At 40.9% G+C, this 21286-nt stretch overlaps 1 protein-coding gene across 4 annotated transcripts in view; it reads right to left on the reverse strand.

Annotated features, from left to right (window-relative positions):
* The window catches only part of PLEKHG1 (pleckstrin homology and RhoGEF domain containing G1), a 218751-nt gene that overhangs the window by 46971 nt on the left and 150494 nt on the right, over positions 1 to 21286 (reverse strand). For all 4 annotated transcript variants that reach the window (XM_046669950.1, XM_046669951.1, XM_046669949.1 and 1 more), the window contains one exon: positions 10193 to 10293. In XM_046669950.1, coding sequence (XP_046525906.1) covers positions 10193 to 10293 — 101 coding nt within the window. The remainder of the gene's footprint in view (positions 1 to 10192; positions 10294 to 21286) is intronic.

Consider the following 21286-nt stretch of genomic DNA (forward strand, 5'->3'; position numbering starts at 1 on the left):
AAAACATCACTGGGGTCCTTAGTAATTTTTAAGTGTGTAAGAGATCCTGGGACCAAAAAGCGTAAGAACCTCTGTTCTTGAATTACATCTGATATTTCCTCCTCTCCATTTTCTCTTCTCTTTTGAAGTCCTATGATTCACATTTTAGATCTCTAATTTTTCTTATTCTTCCTCTGCTATTTTCATCTTCATGTTTATTGTTCTGTTTTCTGGGAGACTGCAACTTTATTTTCCATCTCTTCTAATGAATTTTTTTTCATTTCTATGATCTGATTTTTAATTTCAAAGTACCTTTTTTTTTTTTAATATGCTCTTTGGGTGTTTCTTACGTTCCTGTTCTTATTTTATGAGTGCCGAATCTTCTCTTACGTCCAAGGATGATATGATGTTGATGATGGTGGTAGTGATGGTGATGATGATGATGATGATGATGATGATGGACTATAGTTCCCTGTTCCTTGCTTTCTGCCAAGCTCTCTTTTCTCTGTTTGATCATTTTGGCTTCTGTCATTCATGTGAGAGGCTCTCCAAACATCTGGGGAATCTTCATTTGTCCTTTCCTGTTTGACGGTGAGACACCACAATGCTGACCATAAACTCTGAGCAGAAATGGAGCTTCTCATGGGGTGCTCTTCACTCCCATTGTTCTCGAACATTGTGGGGTCAAGACCTGTTTACACTCAAAATCTCTTTATGTGGATTATATCTACCAATATGTATTAGAAACTAAAACTGAATAGTTTTTAAAAACTTGATCAATTCATTCAATAATAAATCCATGTTAATAGAAATATCTTTTCGTGAATTAGATTTTATAGACAAAAAATTTAACGAGAAGAGTAGCAGTGTCTTGCAATTTTTGCAAATCTCTAATGTTATCTGAATAGAACACAGATGGATTCTCATATGTGCTTCTGAATTCAATTTGTTGCAATCTGTTATTTTGGTTGAAGTATATAGAAGAAAACCGACCTCACACAGATATCATTGGAAAAGAGAGGAGTATTTTAACATCCTTTTCAAATAAGTGTGGCTATCCTTCTTTGATATTACACTGAAACTCAGTAAGTGGTAGTTTCTTAGAGTTTTGTTGGAGTATGAAACCATACCAACGTACTCTATTGTTACTTTAAAATCTATTGGTCTGCTCTGCACTTTGAAAGGATCTTTACCAATGCTTGATTTCAAAATAGTCCGGATTTCAAACATTCCTTCCTAATATTCCTATCAAAACATTCCCCTTATAAGATTATTATTAGTTTGGAAAATATAATTCTGATGTTTGTGTCAATGTCTTCTATAGAAAGATGAGAGTGGTTAAATTAAGGATAGTTGAAATCTAATCATTGGGACCTGAACACTGGATGAAGTAAGAGAGAAGGCTGAAGACAAACAATAGCCAAAGAAGCAACACTTCCGGGCCAGTGCTTTCCACTACTACCAGATGGAGCGCTCTGGGAGTAGGTTTTGTGTCCAGGTCTTTCAAGATAAATCCTCTTTCTGAGCACCTAAGAATTTTGAGCAGAATCCATTATGTTACTTCTCGTAGCTTAACAGACATACCCCTGATATTTATATTTAACTCCCTGTGTTCTACACGTTATGCTCATCAAGCTCCCCTTTGGGCTTGATGGCCTCGAGCCAGAGTGGACTTGCTGATGGAGGAAGTGTCTGAGGGGACCCACCCAGGCTCTAGGTATAGCTCACCTGGAAGTGAATGATTGGCATTCATTGCTCAAGAACCACAGAGCTGGGAGGCTGTTCAGACACCTTCCAGTGCCAACCCTTAATTTTAAGGTGAGGAAACCATGCTTCATAAAAGGGACGTGGCTTACCTTAGGCCACACAGTTAATAAATAATGGCCACAGCTGGGGTTGGTATCAGGGCTCTTGAATCACAGTCCTGCACTCTAAGATAAGTACATTTACTTGAAGATTTGTTTCCTGATCGACTCGAGAAAGCAGAGGGCTAGACTCTGCATCATCGTGTTCTCAACACGGTACTGCCCACCTGGGGGCCATGTTTGAGTCACCTGGCCAGCTTTCCTCTACAGTCCTTTTCTAAAATAGGATAAACACACTAAACATGGGAACAGTGAGCAGGAGGAAGTAATGGGGTTTCTTTTGTGCTCTTGTCATCAGGGCTATCATCTTGAAAAAGTTGGCCCACCATCCCCTGAAAGTTTGCTCTCCATTCAACAGTAATCCTTGAGAGCCTCGTGCGTCAGGCATTGTTATAGGCACTGAGGTTATGGAGTAAAGAACAGGGACAAAGGCCTCGTCCCATGGGCTTATGCTCTGATCAGGGGTGATCAGTGTTAGTAATTGAATAAACAAACAACACAGTATCAAACAAAAGACAACAAATGTTGGCAAGGATGGGAGGGACTGGAACCCTTGTACACTGTTGGTGGGAATTCAAAATAGTGCAGCCACCACAGAAAGTGGTATGGACGTTCCACAAAAAATTAAAACTAGAACTACCATATGATCCAGCAATTCCGCTTCTGGGTATTTAACCAAAAGAACTGAAATTAGGATCTTGAAGAGATATTAGCACTCCCATGTTCATTGCAGCAGTATTTACAATAGCCAAGATGTGGAAACAACCTAAGTCCATGAATGGATAGAGAAAATATGGCGTATACATGCCCTATCTATTATGTAGCCAAATAAGAGAAGGAAATTCTGCAATACGTGATAACGTGAACGAACCTTGAGACTTTATGTTAAGTAAAATGAGCCGGCCACAGAGAGATAAATACTGTATGAGTCCACTTATATGAGGAATCTAACATAGTCAAACTCATAGAATCAGATAGAACGGTGGTTACCAGGGGCTGGAGGGTAGGAAGAAATGAAGGAATAGCTAATCAACAGGCATAAAGTTTCAGTTAAACAAGATGAATAAATTCTAGAGACTGCTGTTAACAATAATATATTGTACATTTAAAAAATGTGTTCAGAGGGTAGAGCTCATGTTAAGTGTTCTTACACAAAATAAAATTTAAAAAGCCCATTTTGCTAAAAAAAAAAACCCACCTTAATGAGATTACAATAGAAACTCATACCATAATACATTAATCACTTAATAAGAAATGTTCATGTGAAAAATAATAAAGTATTGGTTTTACTGAAGAACGAAACAAAATGAAAACAACAGAATAGGACATTGTATTATGTGATACAATGCAAATAAAGAGGGCAAATGATAGAGAGCAAATGAGGCTAGGTGGGGGTGGGAGAGCATTGGAGCAGTCATGGAAGGCTCTCTGAGGAGGAGATATGAGTGTGGGGAGGGTTGGAAGAGAAAGTCCTTTAAGAAATTAGTTATGAGTTCAGGACAGAATGAGCTTGGTGTGTTCTTGAGTGAGGTACACAAAGGAAGCCACTGTGGCTAGAGTTTGGTGAACAACAGGGAGTGTGGGAGATACAGGAGGAAGACTAACTGTAAAATAGGCCACGCACCATGGGACCACAGATGGGGCCAGGGAACATGGTATATCGGCCACTGAAGATACTCCATACAGACCAGAAACAGGACTGTCCTTCTAGAGCTGCAGCTTAACGGGCTGGCGTCTTGGTTTCTCATTCCATCGCTGTAACTAATGAACATCTCTACATGTACATTAGCAGGAAGGAGTGACTCATCCATTATGTTTTGTACTCGAAGCTAAAATTTGAGTCATTCTATCCTCAGGTTTTGGGTATTTTCTCCTTTCCCCGCATTCCAAATATTTCCTCCTTTTTGAGTAGGACTATGAAAAAGAAAATGATACCATTTCTCACTCCAGCTCAAGTCCCTTGTTTAGGTGGGAAATTAGAGGAAACACTGTCACTTTTACAGCATATTACATGTAAAATTTTCTGACCACTGATGCGGACTTGAAGGCAGTAACTGTATTTTTGACCTTGAAGATTCTGTTGCCTTAGACACAGAATGAGATTCAGGAAGGAGGCCTCTCCCCTTCTGGTCTACGAAAGACCCTAAGCACCGCTTCCTCTCCCCACCCACAGACCTGGGTCAGCTAGCATTTTAACTTGTTGCATCCAGAGGCACAAGTGCACATGAGAACAAAAATGGGGTGAGGTTCACGGCACTGAATGTTCCAGTAATTTCACTGATACAATAGCAGCGGCCTTGAAAAGTCCACTTAAAAAAGCCTGCGGGTAAAAATATTTCCACCATCGTGCAGAAGTTAAAGACACTTTGGTGGTATGAAAACGCACTAAAAGAAAAGAACACTGCCCCCACCTTTCATTGCCTTATTGTTCCATGTATCGTATGAATCACTTTCTAAATTACATTTCACGGGAGAAAAAGAGCATGGCCCAAATAATTTTTTCGTCTTAAGACACATGTTACTTGCTCCGTGAAGCTTAGCTAGCCCATTCTGACAAAATTAATTACATGCTCCTCAGAGTATGCAGATACGACTCACTGAATCTGCTATCCAATGGTGTCATTCGTCTTTATACCACTACACCTAGCCCCATGTTCACACACAGTAATGACTCAACACAGGTACACAAATAAAGAGAGAGTCGAAGGAAAAAGGGAAGATTTTTACTCTCATCTTTTGAGGAAGAAAGAGAGCTTCGATAGTTTAATTTGCTGTAAAAAATAATTTAATAATAGAAATTCAATATGAAGGAATGGTCTCTATTTCCTCACTCTTCATTCTTAAAGATTCAAATTACAGCTTAGACAACTCTTCCCTATGCCAAGAGTGGGATGCTGTATAAAACAGTTGGTATTCTTCTTTACTTGGCAGCAAAAAAAAAAAAAAAAAAAAAAAAGTTTTGGGATTTTCGGGGCAAGTTAAAACGGGGCAAGTGGTTTCTTTTGACTGACCTAGTTTCCCGACCATTTGGGGACTTCTTCCAGACACCAAACCAGAGACTTAAATTTCTAGGCTGTCACAGGGATTATGAGAGAAAGACAGATGTGGCTACAAAAAAGAAAACAAAAATTAAGTACCAATTGTATTCCAAAACTTTTTATGTTTGGAGATTTTGTGAGAGAACAATTTCAATTTACTTGTTTACCAAAACTGAACAAAGACAGCACAAGAAATTATATACTACTGCCATTTATGAACATGCATGAAAAAATTCTGAAAAAGTACACACGAATCAAACTCACCAGTGTATCAATATATAAAACACCATGACCAGGTATGGTTTATTCCACTAATGTAGGTATGATTAAATCAGAATGCCTCTTAATATAATTTGCCACATTAGGAATAGAAGGAGAAAAATCATATGCTAATTTTCTTAAAGGCAGATTAAGCATTCAATAAAATTCGATATTCATTCACAATCAAATCTTAGCAAAATAGGAACAAGTGTTTCTCTAAATCCCAGAGCAAACATCTTACTTAATGGTAAGATAAAGCATTCCTGCTAATGTCAAAGAAACTAAGGATGCCAACATCTAATCAACACTGTATGGGAAGATTTACTCAAAGAAATAAGACAAGAAAAAAAAACTGGGGTAGGAGAACCATAAAGGAAGACAAAAATTTCTCATTTTCAGACACCAGTGTCAACATAGAAAGTCCAAAAGAATCTATAAGCCGCTATAAGAACTGACAGAACCGCTTAGAAAGTTAATTGGACACAGTATCAACATATAAAAATCAAAAGCATCCTAGATGACAATAATTGTTAATTAAAAAATAGAAAAATATTCTAGTCAAAATAACATCAAAAGGAATAATGTTTTAAAGTTACATGTAGGAATGTGATAGAGAAATTATAAACATTATTATGGGACATTTTTAAAAGGCTTGATTGAAGAGAGATATGTTTATGGACGGGATGACTCAATATCGTAAAGATATCAGTTGTGCCAAAATTATTCTATCAATTAAATGTAATTCCAATAAAATTCCCGAGACAGCTCTTTATGGAACTTGACAAAAACGAAAATCACTAGACAGTGCAAAGAGTCAAGAAAAGCTGAACCCATGCTGAAGAAGAGCAATGTGGGCTTAACAATCTAGACAGTGTGGACAAACAGACCAATGAAACAGAACACTGAACTCAGAAACAAACCCATACATCTATGTACGCCTGACATGAGGAATGCGGAACTACAAATCAGCATAGAAAGCAGGTACTTTTCAACCAGTGGTGATGGGGCCATTGACTAGCCATACGAGAACAAGAAGGTGCATTTCCTACCAGATTCCATACTTCCATCAATTTTAATTAGATTGAGGACATATATGAAAAGCCAAATTTTAAGACTTTTAGGAAAAAACTAGAGTATATTTATGAACTGAGTGTAGGAGATAATCTTTCAAACACAACACAAAATCCACATACTACAAAAAGCACATTTATTTAGTGTAGTCAAACTTATGACTTATACAGCTTCTTTTCAAAGAAACCATAACGAAAGTTAAAAGACAAGTCTCACACTAGGAGATGATTTGCAACTCACATAACCCACAAGGATCACTAGCCAAAACTCATCAAGAACCCTTATACAACAATAAGAAAAAGCAACATCTGACAGAAAAATAGGCAATGGATACGAGCCAGAAATTCACAGAAGAAATCTAAGTGGCCAACAAGCGAAAAAAAAGATGCTCAGTCTTACTGCAATAAAATGCAAAGTAATATATCCCTCACTGGAAATTACATCACAGTTAAAAGACACAAAGTAGAGCTATAAATTTCAAAAATAATGGGGAGTGGAAAAAAAAACTCTAAGAGGCTGACACAATTTCTTCCATGTTTCAAATAAATGAAAGCATGTTACATATTTTAAATAAATACTTACATCTATAGTCATGGCAACAGAATCATACTTGGGAATGAAACACCAAGTCTTGACTTATAGTGGTCTGTTAAGCCAGTTTATAATGGCTTGCCTGAGCCAATCCTGCACCTCGCTTTCTAATTCCATGTGATATCTTGTTAGTAGCTTAAAACTCTGCTGTGATGTGAGATTTACAACAAAGAAACTGGCAAATACTATAAATTCCAGATTCCCCCTCCCTTGTTCTCACCCTGGAGGACTGGTTTACCAGCCCATCACTGTGCCCTTCTCCAGCGGGGAATGCAACTGGGAGGGGTGTATGAGGCTTCAACATTATTTGTCTAGTCTTTATGCTTTAAAGAATTTCTAAAGCAAATATGGCACAAGGAAAGGCTTTGACAGACTGGGGGTGGTTCATGGGTGTTTCTCATATTACTCTATGCTTTTCTGTATTTTGAAAATATTTCCTGAAAAACAGAATTGAGTCAGCTGAATTTTTCAGGCCAGCAGAAAAGCATTTTCTATTTGCGCCCTTTAATTTTAGAGATTTAAATCTTGCTGAGTTGGTCACAATAATATTACATTATGTTGAAAAACCTGGACCAGAACTAATAATAGAAACTTTAAAATTATTTCAAGCCCAAACCATACATTTGCTAGATAGTCATAGCTTTGAAATCTACTGATGTAGGGTATAAAATAAATGATTCATAAGAGGCATTAACATAAAAAGTCACATCAATACTCTTACTTAATCAAATATAATAGCAAAGACATTTGAGCTCTAAATTTAGACTCCAGATTTAAGAGAAAGGAAATAAAAATGAATAGGGACAAAATAGTACAGAGAGTTCAACTGTAAAAGTTAAACAAGGGGCCGGCCCGGCGGTGCAGCGGTTAAGTTCGCACGTTCCACTCCTCGGTGGCCCGGGGTTTGCAGGTTCGGATCCCGGGTGCGGACATGGCACCGCTTGGCAAAAAGCCATGCTGTGGGAGGTATCCCACATATAAAGTAGAGGAAGATGGGCATGGATGTTAGCTCAGGGCCAGTCTTCCTCAGCAAAAGAGGAAGATTGGTGGCAGTTAGCTCAGGGCTAATCTTCCTCAAAAAAAAAAAAAAAAGTTAAACAAAATGATATTCTTAAAAATAAATAATAAAATAATAAAAATAATAATACCATAGGGATTTGATAAAACCAGGTATTCAAAATAGGGTAGGTAGGTTGGATTTCTAGCTCTATGTCTGAGAGCTAAGAGGATTAAATGAGATAACACATGTGCACAGGATATATAAATGTGATCTACAAAAGGGATAGGCGTGAACACGGTCCCACACAATTGTGCCACTAGACTGATGCTTCATGTAACATCGGGGTACTCATTCACTCTGACTCAGGTTTATTTCAGACGTCTGACTTCCTCATTCAGAGGCCACCCAAGAGAAAAGAACAGAGAATTAATTCAGGAATATAAAGTTCTTCTGAGTCTTCCAACTTTTGCAACTGGGGTGTGGCGTCAACGAAGCCCAGATGAAGCATACAAAGTGATAATGCACATAACGCTCTACGGCATCTGGCATGAAGTGAGCACCAGATAAACAGTCATTACCATCAACTTACAGCCAAACCAGCAGAAGGCTTAGGCCCGGGGCCTCCCGGCATCTGGACCTTGTCTCTCTTCCCAGGTTAAAGAGCCATTGGTGGGCTCTGGAAGGAGGAGCCACTTGGGGACTGAAAGGATTTGACTGCTAAATGGGAGCCTGCTTTAACGCCAACACATTACTAACGAACATGCAGACTCTGAATTCCCTAATTCCATTTTTTTAATGCCTTTTCTCTCCTTCTTATTATTGAGTTTATTTTATCTAGACAGTTTCTCAACCGCTGCACATTACAAACATCTGAGGACCTTTGAAAAAATTCTGATGCCTGGCCCCACTCCAGACCAATTAATCGGAATTTCTGGGGGTAGGATCCATCATATGTTTTCTAAAAAGCTTCCCAGGTGGTTCCAGTGTGTAGCCCAGGTTGAGAATTGCTGTCTTAACACATGCAAACTGGTTTTCAAAGTCTATGGAGTCAAATGAAAAAAATGTTGCAACCCTGCCATATTTTACATCCTAGACTTCCAAAATTAAACGATGAATTGATGCAATTCAACAGACATGTCTCCCAGAGGCCAGGCTTGAGCTAGGTGTTAAGGATTCCAAGGTGGCAAAGGAGATGTGGATCCTGTCCCCAAGGAGTCACATAGACCAATTTCAGTGAGCAAAGAGGGGCACAATTTATAATGGGGTTTTACCATAACAAAATCAATGTCACCACTGGTTAATATTTTGGTGTACTCTGTGGTAGCATTGAGGAGGGCACTTGAGGTGTATCAGCTCATTGAAGCTTCACAATAATCATATGAGCTGGATATTCCTATTGTTTCCACTCATTCCTTCATGTCACACAAGTTTGATGCTTCCTATGGACCAGGCGCTGTTTTGGGCATTTGGGCAGTAACGAGGCAGACAGGATCCTGCCTGGGGGGGCATTCTGTGAGTGCAAGTGGGGGGGAAAGAAACAACAGACATAACCCAAAAGTCAGTCATATGGTATGCTAGAAACTGGTAAACGCCACCAGAAAAAAAAAGAGCAGAGCAGAGCAGATAAGGTGGGTGTGGGTGCTGGGGAAGCGTCGTTGAGAAAGGAAGAGTTGAGCACAGAGTGGAAGTGAGGGAGTTAATTATTCTACTCTATTTGAAGACTCACCCAAGGATACAGACATGGCTTAGCTGGCAAACCCAGATATGTTGGAAACCAGAGATGTCTTAACCTGGCAACTACCTGGTTTTCCAAGAAGTATCACAGTATAATAACTGATGTGTTGCCCCGCCCCCCCAGGCCCCTGTCTGTCTTGTTCACTGTGGGAAATTTCTAAGCCCAGTCTCTGCTACACAGTAGGCACTGAATGCATGCTTGAATTAATCATTTTAATTATTAATTAATCTGAATTAATACACGTTATGACTTAACACATATTCACTGTGTGTTTACTATGTCCTGCCCACTCCCTAGGCAGAAAGAAAAGTCTTTGAAAATCCAGGGGAGGTGGGCATGCTGCAGACGAAGCCAGCAGGTATTTTTGGGTACCCTGTTCAAGTTGTGTTGTGGAAGAAAGACGTCACTGCTCTGCCAGGGCAGAGGTCTGTTCTCTGAGGCAGGAGGATGGAGGGGGTCAGGAGATTGAATAAACGTGAGTCTCAAAGACAAACAAGGATGCTTGTAGATAGAAGACTTTGTGACATGATAGCCCACAAAAATCCACAAAGTCGAATTCAGGGACGACAGGTGCAGTTTTCCTAGGCCACGTTCATTTGAGAGAAATTCATCATGTTCCAATGTGAGAACAATCTTTTGAGTATTAACTTACCTATTAAAGTGGTAGATATCCTGTATGTTTCCAAAAAGGGCTGATCTTTCTTCTGTCCCCAGAGGAAGTTTCGTTTGGTCCCTGATGCAGTCAAGGTAATCCTGGGAAATCAACGAGAAGGATGTCTTAAACGCTCCTGTCCTGTTCCAAGTCATCTTTAGTTATGCAAGACGAGTCTTTCATATCAGTTTCAAGTAATTATTATACTAATGTGCTCATTAGCTCTGCTATGAGAATTCAGAGTCTTTTATTAATGATGATAACACTTATCTAGTTACATAATGGGGATTTTGAACAAGGAGACTGTAGTATATTAACGTATCTACCCTCAAAATGTACTAGAGCTTCCCTAGATGGATAATATAATGACCATATTTACCGAGAATGTCAGAATTTTGGCATAACAACATCACCTACTGTTTCCTGACTGATTTATATGCTAAAAAGATACTCCAAAATTCTCATAGCGGGAAACCAAAAATAAAAATTCCAAAATGTGACAGATGTTTTAAACACGACCTTTAAGTCGGAAAGCTATCAGCTGTTAAAGTATAGAACTAAATTCATCCTCAAATACCAATTTATTTTTAAAAACCACTTTTTAAAATAAAAGAAGCACATAAACTCACTTATGCTATCTAACAGGCTATGTTAATGAGCCATGGAAAACTCTGAAATGATTTTATATATTTTAACATAGAAACGATTCCCCAACAGAGCTAATGTGGGCCCAGACCCACAGTGGGTCACACGTACGTGGCTTAGAAGGTATTTGAACTGCTGAGAGAGGGTGTGATCAAGAGTTCATAACAGAGTGTTCCCCCTTTCCCCAGCAACGCTCGAAAAAAGAACTCTGTAGGAGGCAAGAAAACAGTAAAGAAAAAAGTGAAAACAGCTGAAATAACGTAAAATAAAAAATAAATACAATCCGCTGCCCTGGAATGAACAATGTAGCATGGCTCTCTACCAAACGTCACAGGGCGTTCTGTAGCGTGCAGAGGAAGCAACCCAGGGAAAAGTCAGCCAGACCGTGAAAATCAAGCATTGTGACCACATTCCAATGTTCAATGGCGAACACAGTAGTATTTAGGTGCAACTGGCGAAAGGAGAAACTGAAATTTCAGAACCATCAGATAATGCTTTCTTTTATCTTTTAATAAGCCAAATTCATTCTCTCGTGCTTTTAATGCTACTCAAATAAAAAACAGGCTGGGCTTCATCATAAATTTTCTCAGCAAATTTCACAGATTGCATCAAATAACTTTCCATTCTAGCTCTTTCCTGCTAAAATCATTGTCATGCATGAACCATTTGTTCCTAAGCCCTTTTTTCGTTTAATAAGTTTTGTCGTAATATTCTTTTCTCCTTAAGAATGTGGTCATCTCCATAAGAAATTAGATTCACAGGGTTTAAGTGTAATTGGCACAACAACCTATAAAAAGCAAGACCTAGCCTCCTTAACTTTTATGAATGGAACAATTATAAGGAGCTTAAGTACCTGCAGAGGGTAAAGAGTTAATGCCCAAATAAGAAATACTAAAGAAGACTAGAATTGCAATAAGAGGACATTTTGAACAACAAGGAAACCTAACCTACACTTCCTCAGAAAACTAAATGGATTCATTGATATTTTCATAAAATTACAGATGGTACCAAAAAATAGGCTAATATTTAACTTGCATTGAATGCTTATCTTTGATAGTTGTTTACTATTTTGACATTTTAAAAGGACACGTCATGTGCAAAATTAAGAAAGTCAGAAGGCTATACATGGGTATGAAATGAAAAGGTCAAACAGAAGGATATGGATGGGCATGATTCACACCCTATGGAAGGATGAAGGGTGGGGCAGAGATGACCCACACGTACCGACTTCACCTGGCTGGCTGCAACAGATGATGTAATTAGAAAATGAGTTCAAAGCTTGCTCATTTCTAACTTAGAGTTCGAAGCTTGCTCATTTTTAGAAACCTGATACTAAATTCTTCATGTGAGGGGAAGATTGAGTTAAGGGGCTTGAAGAATTTCATCTGGGGTTAGAGACAGAGACATGGCCCACTTCCAACAAATGATGGCCCATCTCCAAAGGAAAGAGTTTCAAAACCCCAGAGTCCATGGTAGAGAAACTAGATTTTAAAAGCTGTTTCTTTTCTGAAATTGCTGAGAAAATAGATTGTTAGGAGTCCACATTTTTGTAGGCCACTCTAGAAAACAGATCAAAGTCTTATGGCCACAAATTGTTCCCTCTACTGATCATAATTAAGTCTTTTAAATGCGATACTTTAACCCTAACCCAGTTACTGAAAACGACTGTAGCATGCCCTGCATTAACAGCTGTCATCATCTGAAACCAAAATGAGAGGTTGGCAGCTCAGTGATAATAACAGTTCATTCTGTGCGCAAATGACAGAGTAAAGGCACCAGAGAAATTTATTAGAGCCTGTCACGCTGCTTATTAGTTTTATTGGCTTGATGTCAGCACCTATGGCTACCCCACAGTTAACAATGAAGGACCAATTTAAAACTTTTGCACTGAAAACAACTATTCTCCAAGACGATCTAAGAATTCACTGTATTTTGGGGAGGGTTGGGGAAGGAAGAGAGAGAAAAGAGCTTTGCACCACGTGAAAAATTTTCTATTATACTATTTGAAATTTCACCTAAAGTATTTTTAATCAGTTTATGTCCTTAAGACCTCCACCACTGTAAGATGTGTACACGAGTATCCTCTTCTCATTAACTTTTTCATTCCTTATAATGGCAGTTATTGACAATATCCAAGTGAAGCCTAACTCGGTGCTATGTGAAGTGTGGTAGAAGGGCAGGAGCCAGTGTGCAAACTGTTCGTTACTGATCGGCTCCAAGATAAGTGCAGAAATCAAGAGCAAGCATGTAGAAACTTTTACAGCACTTGACAGAATGATGGTTGTTGAATCTAATGATAAATTTGTATTTTGCATGTATGATTAATTTGTATTATGCTTGTATTTTGCATGTCTGATTTCTTCTATTTTATGTTTCTAGTAATTCATTTTTTATTATATTTTACATAAGTGTTAGTGTGTGACTGATTGGCACACGTGTGCACACACACACATTCCCTCACCACAGACTGTTTGAGAAGTCCTGGTCTAGATGACCACTCAGCAGAAACACCAGAGAAAAGATGCTGCCAGAACTGGGACAGAATTCAAATTCAATGTCCTTGGTAGCTTGCCTTATTTCTTTAATTTTTGGGTTGTTTTTTTTTTTTTTTTTTTTTTGCTGAGGAGGATTGGCCCTGAGCTAACATCTGTGCCAGTCTTTCTCTATCTTGTATGTGGGTTGCCACCACAGCACGACTGCTGACGAGTGGTATAGGTCCAGGCTTGGGAACAGAACCTTGGCCGCCAAAGTGGAGTGCTCCAAACTTAACTACTAGGTCATGGGGCTGGCCCCTCACCTTATTTCTTTAAGGTGCCCAGAAAGAATTAAGTTAATGCCCCCCCATCTCCCTTTTTCCTCTAAAATAACATTTAAAACATCTAAAAATTATAACCTGTTTAACAGGATAATGAAGATAAACCATAAGAAGAAAAAAGATATTTATTTAGAATCAGAAAGCCTCAATACTTTATATCACTTCCACTCTTCTTTCTCTTGTAGATGGTCTCATAGAAACAACAAAAAAGGTTCTGTTCCTAATGTCTCTTGCTCATATTTCAAAATTCTACCTAGTGGTTTTATGGTTTACTCTTTTTGGTCTAGTTTCTGTTGTTACCACTTCCAAATTCCAAGCCCTTTGCTATAACTCCTATGTAAGATTTTTGGTCTTTATTTTGGAGAAAGCCTCTTTTTCTGGTTCTCCAATCCCTCCACCTTTTCTAGAAAGTAGTCATCTGTTCATCCCCAAACCTGCCCTCCACATTTCATGGGTTACACTGGGGATGCCACTGATACTACGACAACTCACATTTGTTTATCACTTTGCAGTTTAAAAGCACACTCATATTCATTCATACAAACCCTCCTTCCCTCCTCTTTTTGAGACATAAGAAGCGTGCCAAGTTCTCTTTTACAAGCTCGGAATTTAAAAGATGAATAAAACATGACTGCCTCCCTCAAGGAGCTCCCTCTGTAGTTGAAAGACAAGTGTAAACAAGCAAGCACAATGCAGTTTTTAGGCAGCACGAGTGATCAATGCTCAGTACACTAGTCCCCCCGTATCCACGGTTTCTGTTTCCTGCGGTCAACCGAAGCTGGAAATGTTAAATAGAAAATTCTAGAAATAAAGAATCATAAGTTTTAAATCACATGCTGTTCTGAGCAGTGGGACGAAATCTCATATGGTCCCACTCAGTCCCACCTGGGACATGAATCATCCCCTTGTGCAGGGGACCCACTCTACACAGCAGGCACCCATTAGTCACTTGGTAGCCATCTTGGTTACTGGATCCACTGTCGTGGCATGGTGGTGCTTGTGTTCAAGTCACCCTTATTTTACTTAATAATGGCGCCAAAGCCGACTTTATTATTAGTTATTATTGTTAATCTCTTATTGTGCCTAATTTATAAATTAAACTTTATCAGAGGTATGTATATAGGAAAAATCTTGGTATATACAGTTGGGTGCTATCCATGGTTTCAAGCATCCACTGGGGGTCTTGGAATATATCCCCCATGGATAATGGGAGACCACTGTACATAGAGAGAGGAGGCAGAGGAGAAAAAGTCAATTCCAGGATAGGCAGAGGCTTTATAGAGGTGGTGATGATGGCGCTGCATCTTTAAGGATGACTAGGAGTCTGAATGGAGAGAAAGGAGTAAGAAGGAAGAGAGAAAAGAGTAAACAGAGGCCCAGGGTAAGGAAAGGCAGGGCACAGTCAGGACACTGAAAGGAGCTGAGATGGGATAGAGGGAGCAGGGCATGCGCATGCGCACACAGACCCTGGAGGTAGGGCTGCGAGGCGAGGTGAGGCTGGAGCCAGGACAGGACTGTTCATGGAGAATCTCTTCTCTCACTTTCTACTCCGACGAGGAAAGGTACCATTCTTGCTCCCAGCAAGGACATTTCTCATCCACCGTGGCAGTGACTGAATTAAGACACAGCGAGAGCAACCCCTCATCTCCTCATCCTTTTGGCTGCACCATGACACGAGCCGGGTGGCTCCTTCTGGGGAGAAGGATTGATCAGCTTTCATCCTTCCTTCTGATTTTCTTTCCCAGGTGTCTGGGGAGGTAAAACTAACCCAGGGCTGCTCCTGCTAGCCAAGCCTGCAGACACCTTGGCAGGGTGGTTCTCGACCTTTCTGGCTCGCTGGAACTCTCTGTACTGGACTTCCTCAAACTCACATAAAATATAGAAAAAGCTACCTCTGGGGATTTGTGGAGGAAAGGAAACAAGGCCTATCTTTGGGCCTAACTCATGTGCACAGGAGGTCTTCACGTGGTTCCGGCTCACTCATCTTGTTCTTGTTAGAGTCAAAGCACTGATAAGAAATCCGGGTTTTATTTCCCAGCCATGGTCCTCTGCACACGTGGCGCCCTTAGGGAACATCACGAGGGACAGGACTGGTTCAGAATCACAGGCCGCTGCTCACATAAGCACTCATGCCCCTTCTCTTCCCACTCCTGAGGGAACTGAGTAGAAGAGGGTGGCAGTGTGGGTGGGAAGACTGTGTCAGTTTTGGACACGTGAAGACTGGGTCACTGTAGGACATCCCCCAACGAGGGGTCTGCTGGGCATAGAATCTGGAAAGAAAAATCAGATTGCTCCGACAGCTCTTTGGGGAGCTAGAAATGCCTGACTGTGCAGCTTTGGGCTCCATCTTAGGCAGCACTGACAGAACAGCGGGGCCAAAATGTCCTCTCATGACTCAGGCCCCAGGGCCATGTCAAATGCCTGGCCATGAAGAAGCACTTCAGAGCTGCTAGCTCAGGGCTAGCAAATTGCAACCTTGGTGGGGGTCAGCAGACCATGGCACCGCCAGGGGGTCTCCCACATTGCAGTGAGAACACCAAAAGGCCCTTACAAAAGAAATTAGCAAAGCAAATTCAGAGCTGTAAGGCCTTGGGTGGCAGAGACGCTGATGGGAGATGGCACCCTTAGGTGAGAGCAGTGGGCAGGGTCTTCCTACAGTTCCAAGGACCCTGGAGCACAGAGCTAGACGTGTGGTTCCCACCTCTTTCAGAGACAGTCTCAGGGAAACTGAGGGACAATGGAGTCCTGAGTCCAGTGACTAGAGAAAGTTACAGACTGCTTTAGAAGTGGGGTAATAGAGGAGCATCAATTTTGAGATGTTGGGCTGTAAGGAGAGTGGTGGGGCAGTAACTGGAAGAGATGTAGGACCAGGGAGGATCTATTGATTGATCCATCCATCCATCCACATGTCCACCCATCCATGCATCCATCTATCCATGCATCCACCCACCCATCTGTCCATGCATCCACCCCCGCATCCATCCATCCATCCACTAACCCATCTGTCTATCCATGCATCTATCCATGCATCCATCCACCCACCCATCCATGCATCCATCCATCCACCCATCCATCAACAGACTGGTGGTTGGTACAGGGAACGAGAAGGTGGAGGGAGGAATCCTGGAGTGACAAGAGGGTAAAAACAGACAATGGAGAGCACAGAAGATGACAGGTGACTGTTAGAGCCAAGGTGAAGGGATGAGAAAAGAAGCAGAGGACAGGAAGATAAGCACCTCCCTGGGAAGTCTGGGCAGGGAGCACTGTCTATCCGAGTGGGATGGGGAATGGCCAAGTTGACACTGGTCAGCTTCATTTTATGTTGTAGACAACAAAATTCTCACAAGTCAGAGCATACAAAGTCAAAAGTTCCTCTCTCCTGAAGGACCTCCCTTTCCTCCCCAGATGTCACTCTCCAGAGGCACCTCTGGTTAATGATGTGGTATGCATGCTTCTAGGCTCTCTTCTGGGCCATAATTCTATTTGTCAAAAATGAGATCTTATGTTTGATTCACAGTTTTGTTTTTCCACTCAATGTAGGTAAACCCACATAATTCCTATATGTAAACTTAGTTCTTCCTCATTCTTTACTACGGTTGCACTGTGTCCCATTCGATAGCTTTATTATAATGTACTTAATAAAGGTTTTTGGGGGGCACATCCTATGTGCCAGTTACTGTGTGAAAGGGGGCATTCAGAAACGAGTAAGATATGGCCCCTGTCCGTCTAGGTGCTCAGAGAGTAAGGGAGAAAGACATGGAAAAGAAGTAAGTCAGCGTAACGATTTAAGAGTTGTAAGAATTATTTACAGAGTGCTGTGACGGTATAGAAGAATACATTTTTGAATAAAAGAAACCCTTTATCTTGCTTCCCAATCAGCCACTAAATAGGGTTTATAGTAAAATTTCCTGCTGTAGGCTGCAGATAAAGTGTCAGAAGTCTAATCTTCTAATCTTTAATCTCTTTTCTCTTCTTTCTCTATCTACATCCATGGGGGAGGAAGGCACAGCCACAGAAATGGGAGCTGGGGGTCCCTGGCCATTCCATTAGGCTGGAAACAAAAGCTCTTATTGTGAGAACGACGTTTTCCCTGAGTCTACATAACACAGGCCCCCCCAGCCCCGCAACAGAGCACCATATTGAAAATACAATATATCATCAACTTGACAATCTTTCTGCCAACATTGCTTGGGGGGGGGTGATGAAGAATGGGGGAGAGGAGGAGACAGGAGGAGGCGGGAGGAGAGAATAGATGGGGGAGGGAAGGGGGAAGAGAAGGGGAAAAAAGAAGGAAGAAAACGAGGGGAATTACAAAAAAAGAGGGGGAAAGAAAAGGGAGGGGGAGAAAGGGAGAAGAAAGAGTGAGAGGGGAGAAAGAAGAGAGAGGAGACAGAGAAGAGAAAGAGGAAAGACCAAGTAAGAGAGAAAGAGAAAGACACACACCTATGCATCTTGAGAGAGGGAGGGAGGGAAGGAGGGAAGGGGGGAGGAGAAGAAGAAGGGGGAGGAGGAAAGAGGGAGGAAGAGAAGAGGGAGGAAAGAGGGGAGGGGAGGAGGAAAGAAGAGGGAGGGGGAAAGAGGAGAGAGGAGGGAGGAGGAGAGGAGGGGAGAAGGGGGAAGGGGAGGGAGCAAGAGAGAAAGAGAGCAAACTCAAAGTTAAAAGCAGCTTCTGTTGTTGCTATGACATCAGTTCTCATTCAGAGTTTTCCTAATCAAAGGCATGGAGGCCGATCTAAAGTGGCGATCTGTACAAATCAGTGTGAATGGCTCTGAGATATCTGAGTAAAAGAATAAAACAAAACTGGGAGGTTTCAGCCTCATTTACCTTCCATAATACTTTCAAGACAGAAGACCTCAGTAAACAATGTCAGGCATGGCCTGCTTGTTAAGCTGTGACAAATGATACATGTGCCTGTTGGGTCCCTCTACTGTTTCACGTCTTCTTGAAAGAAGGAGCTAGCAGGTTCCGCTAGAGAAGGAGCCGGGGTAGCTAGACCTAGAAAGGGGAAGATGGGGTAGTTCTTCCCAAAAAGAGAAACTTGGGGAGGGGTGGGGGAACAGGAATTCTGCTAAAAAACAGCAATTGGGACTATTTGTTTGGTTTTCCCCAAAGACTTTGGAAGAACACACTTATGAACTGCCAATCTACAGTAATCTAATGGAATAAGCAAGATATTAAGAAACCAGATTAGCATTCACATAGTACAGTTCTTAAAGCAACTGGACACCCATCTTCTCCTATACTTCTTGATGTGGATTAAGGCTGCTCCAGCTAGAGAAGCCCAAGGTGACCTGGCCTACAGGCCAAACTATATGACCCGGTGGATTTTTTTTATGGTATGAATTAGGGCTGCCCCAGGGAGAGAAGCCCAGGGCATCCTCACCTACATGCCGATCTATATGGCCAGATTCGTATCTAAAAGTTATATGACCGCACAATAACCAGACCCCATCTGCACTGAAATCATTTAATGACTTTTTACATCATCTTTTCTTTTTCCAGTAAAAATAAGTCACGTACCCATGCCTTATAAAATTAGCCCTAACCCTCAACTCAGGGCAGCAGCAGGAGCTCTGACTGCCCATGGGTCCTGTCCCCACGGCAGCAGCAGGAGCTCTGACTGCCCATGGGTCCTGTCCCCATGCTATTCCACACTATTCTCTAAATAAAAAGAGCACCACTGCCAGATCTTGAGAGTCCAAGAAATCTTTCTTTCGACTCCTTGGCTCACCGACCCCGCATCACTTCTGACAACTGTGATCAAAATCAATTCTTTCTTTACTTCATATTGATATCAGGAGGAAGAATTTGATGTACATAAATGTAAATTACTCTTCAAATGTTATAATTAAAAAGTTTGGCACAAATACAACATAAAATTAATCTCTTATATTACCTTTAGTTATAACAAGTAGAAAAGTTTTTACAAGAGTCCCTTCTGTAATAACACAGCAGAAAAACTTAATTTTCTATTGCTTTGTTAAATATTATAAAAATCGTGCTTAGAGTTTTCAAATTACATTGACAACATTCTCATTGGCAAAAGCTCCTCTTAAAACAGGAGAGGTGGACACGCCCATGAAGAAGTCCTGTTGCATACTGAAATATCTTTCCATACTCATTTGAAACCCATCATTGCTTTTTTTGTGTACTCTGTAATGCTATTATCATTTCTATCGGCCAAAAAAAAAAAAGAAAAGCATTTCTGGGAAAATCTATGTCCTTGGTGAATATGCATAAATGTAAAATGTTTAAAATCTTCAACGTGGGTAACCAGAGAATTTGCCAGAATGGCTGGCCTGGAGTGCAACATGGCCCCAGGCTCCCAGTGGGCGCTGGGGAGAGAGGGCAGTGAAGGAAGTTTGGTCTTTTCTCCAGCTCTCTTTTCACATTTTCCTCCTCACTCAGTTAACTGTATATAGCCTAATTTTTTTACTGCCTTTTTACTCTCCGGGTCCCAAGCTAGGTGAGGAAGCCAACAGATACAATTAGATGTGGCTGTAATCCTTAAAGAGGAAAATGGCTAAGCCTGATGAGGTGGCGGAAGGAGGTGATGTCCTGGCAAAGCTTAAAGTACCTGAAAATAAGAAACTGATTCATCTCAATTATGATCACAGCACTGCGGGTGTAATTTAAGATGTGGTAATTAAGGAAAATTAAATAAAGCCCAGAGGGTTTTGTATATGGGAAAGAAAATAAAAGATCAGTAAAATGATTTTCCATTACTAGATCATCAGAAGTTTAACTCCCCCTCACTGCTATTCATTATTTATTATTATTATTAATATTACTATCGGGTTTTATTGCTGGGTACCGAGCTCACTGTTTTATATGCATTATCTCAGTTAGTCTTCACACCAACCCTAGGAGATGGGTCCCATTATTCATCCCATTTTACTGGAAGCTTAGAAAGGTTTGGTGGCTCCCTGAGGTCACACAGTGAGTGACTCAGTTGCTTTCAAACCAGGACCAGTTGGCAATAGCCTGGGCATTGAAACCCTGCACTACGGCTTCAAAGGTTTTAGTCCTTAATACAGTATCTTTAAAGAGTAGGAGAGGTTTGCTGCTGACAATCTGGGGGTTAAATCTGGTTTTCTTTAGGTATGAGGTAGGAGCCTACCAAAGATGACAGTTCTCACTGATGAGGCACCTACCACATGCCAGGATTGTCACATACTGTATCTGAATGAGAATTGGTCCATGCACATGCTGAAGCCACTTCCTTCACATGTTATCCACACACATCCCAGGGCATGCTTTTCCATCAGCCAAGCACACCAGCTTTCAGCCATCTGCCATTTTGCTTTCAACGTTGGCTCACGCCTTCACAAGTTCTGCTTCTTCCATCTCAGAGGGCTCTCTTCTCCTTCGAAACATCCCACTTCCCTTGCCAGTCACCCCACAGTTGGTCATTTCATCTTTCTTTATTTGCACGACTCTACACAGCACTCCCCATAGAAACACAGTTCTTTCAAAACCAGTCATGCAGAATCACTGCCACTGAATTCCTCCGGCTCTCCCAGCACCACGCCACTCTTAGGTGGATAAAAAATTTTATATGTGATGGAGAGCTTGCAAAGCTGAGAGTTTAAAAGCTACAGAATTAGGAAATTGCTATAAAATGAAGATCGAT

Source organism: Equus quagga, chromosome 8, assembly GCF_021613505.1.
Source record: "Equus quagga isolate Etosha38 chromosome 8, UCLA_HA_Equagga_1.0, whole genome shotgun sequence".
NCBI lineage: Eukaryota > Metazoa > Chordata > Mammalia > Perissodactyla > Equidae > Equus > Equus quagga.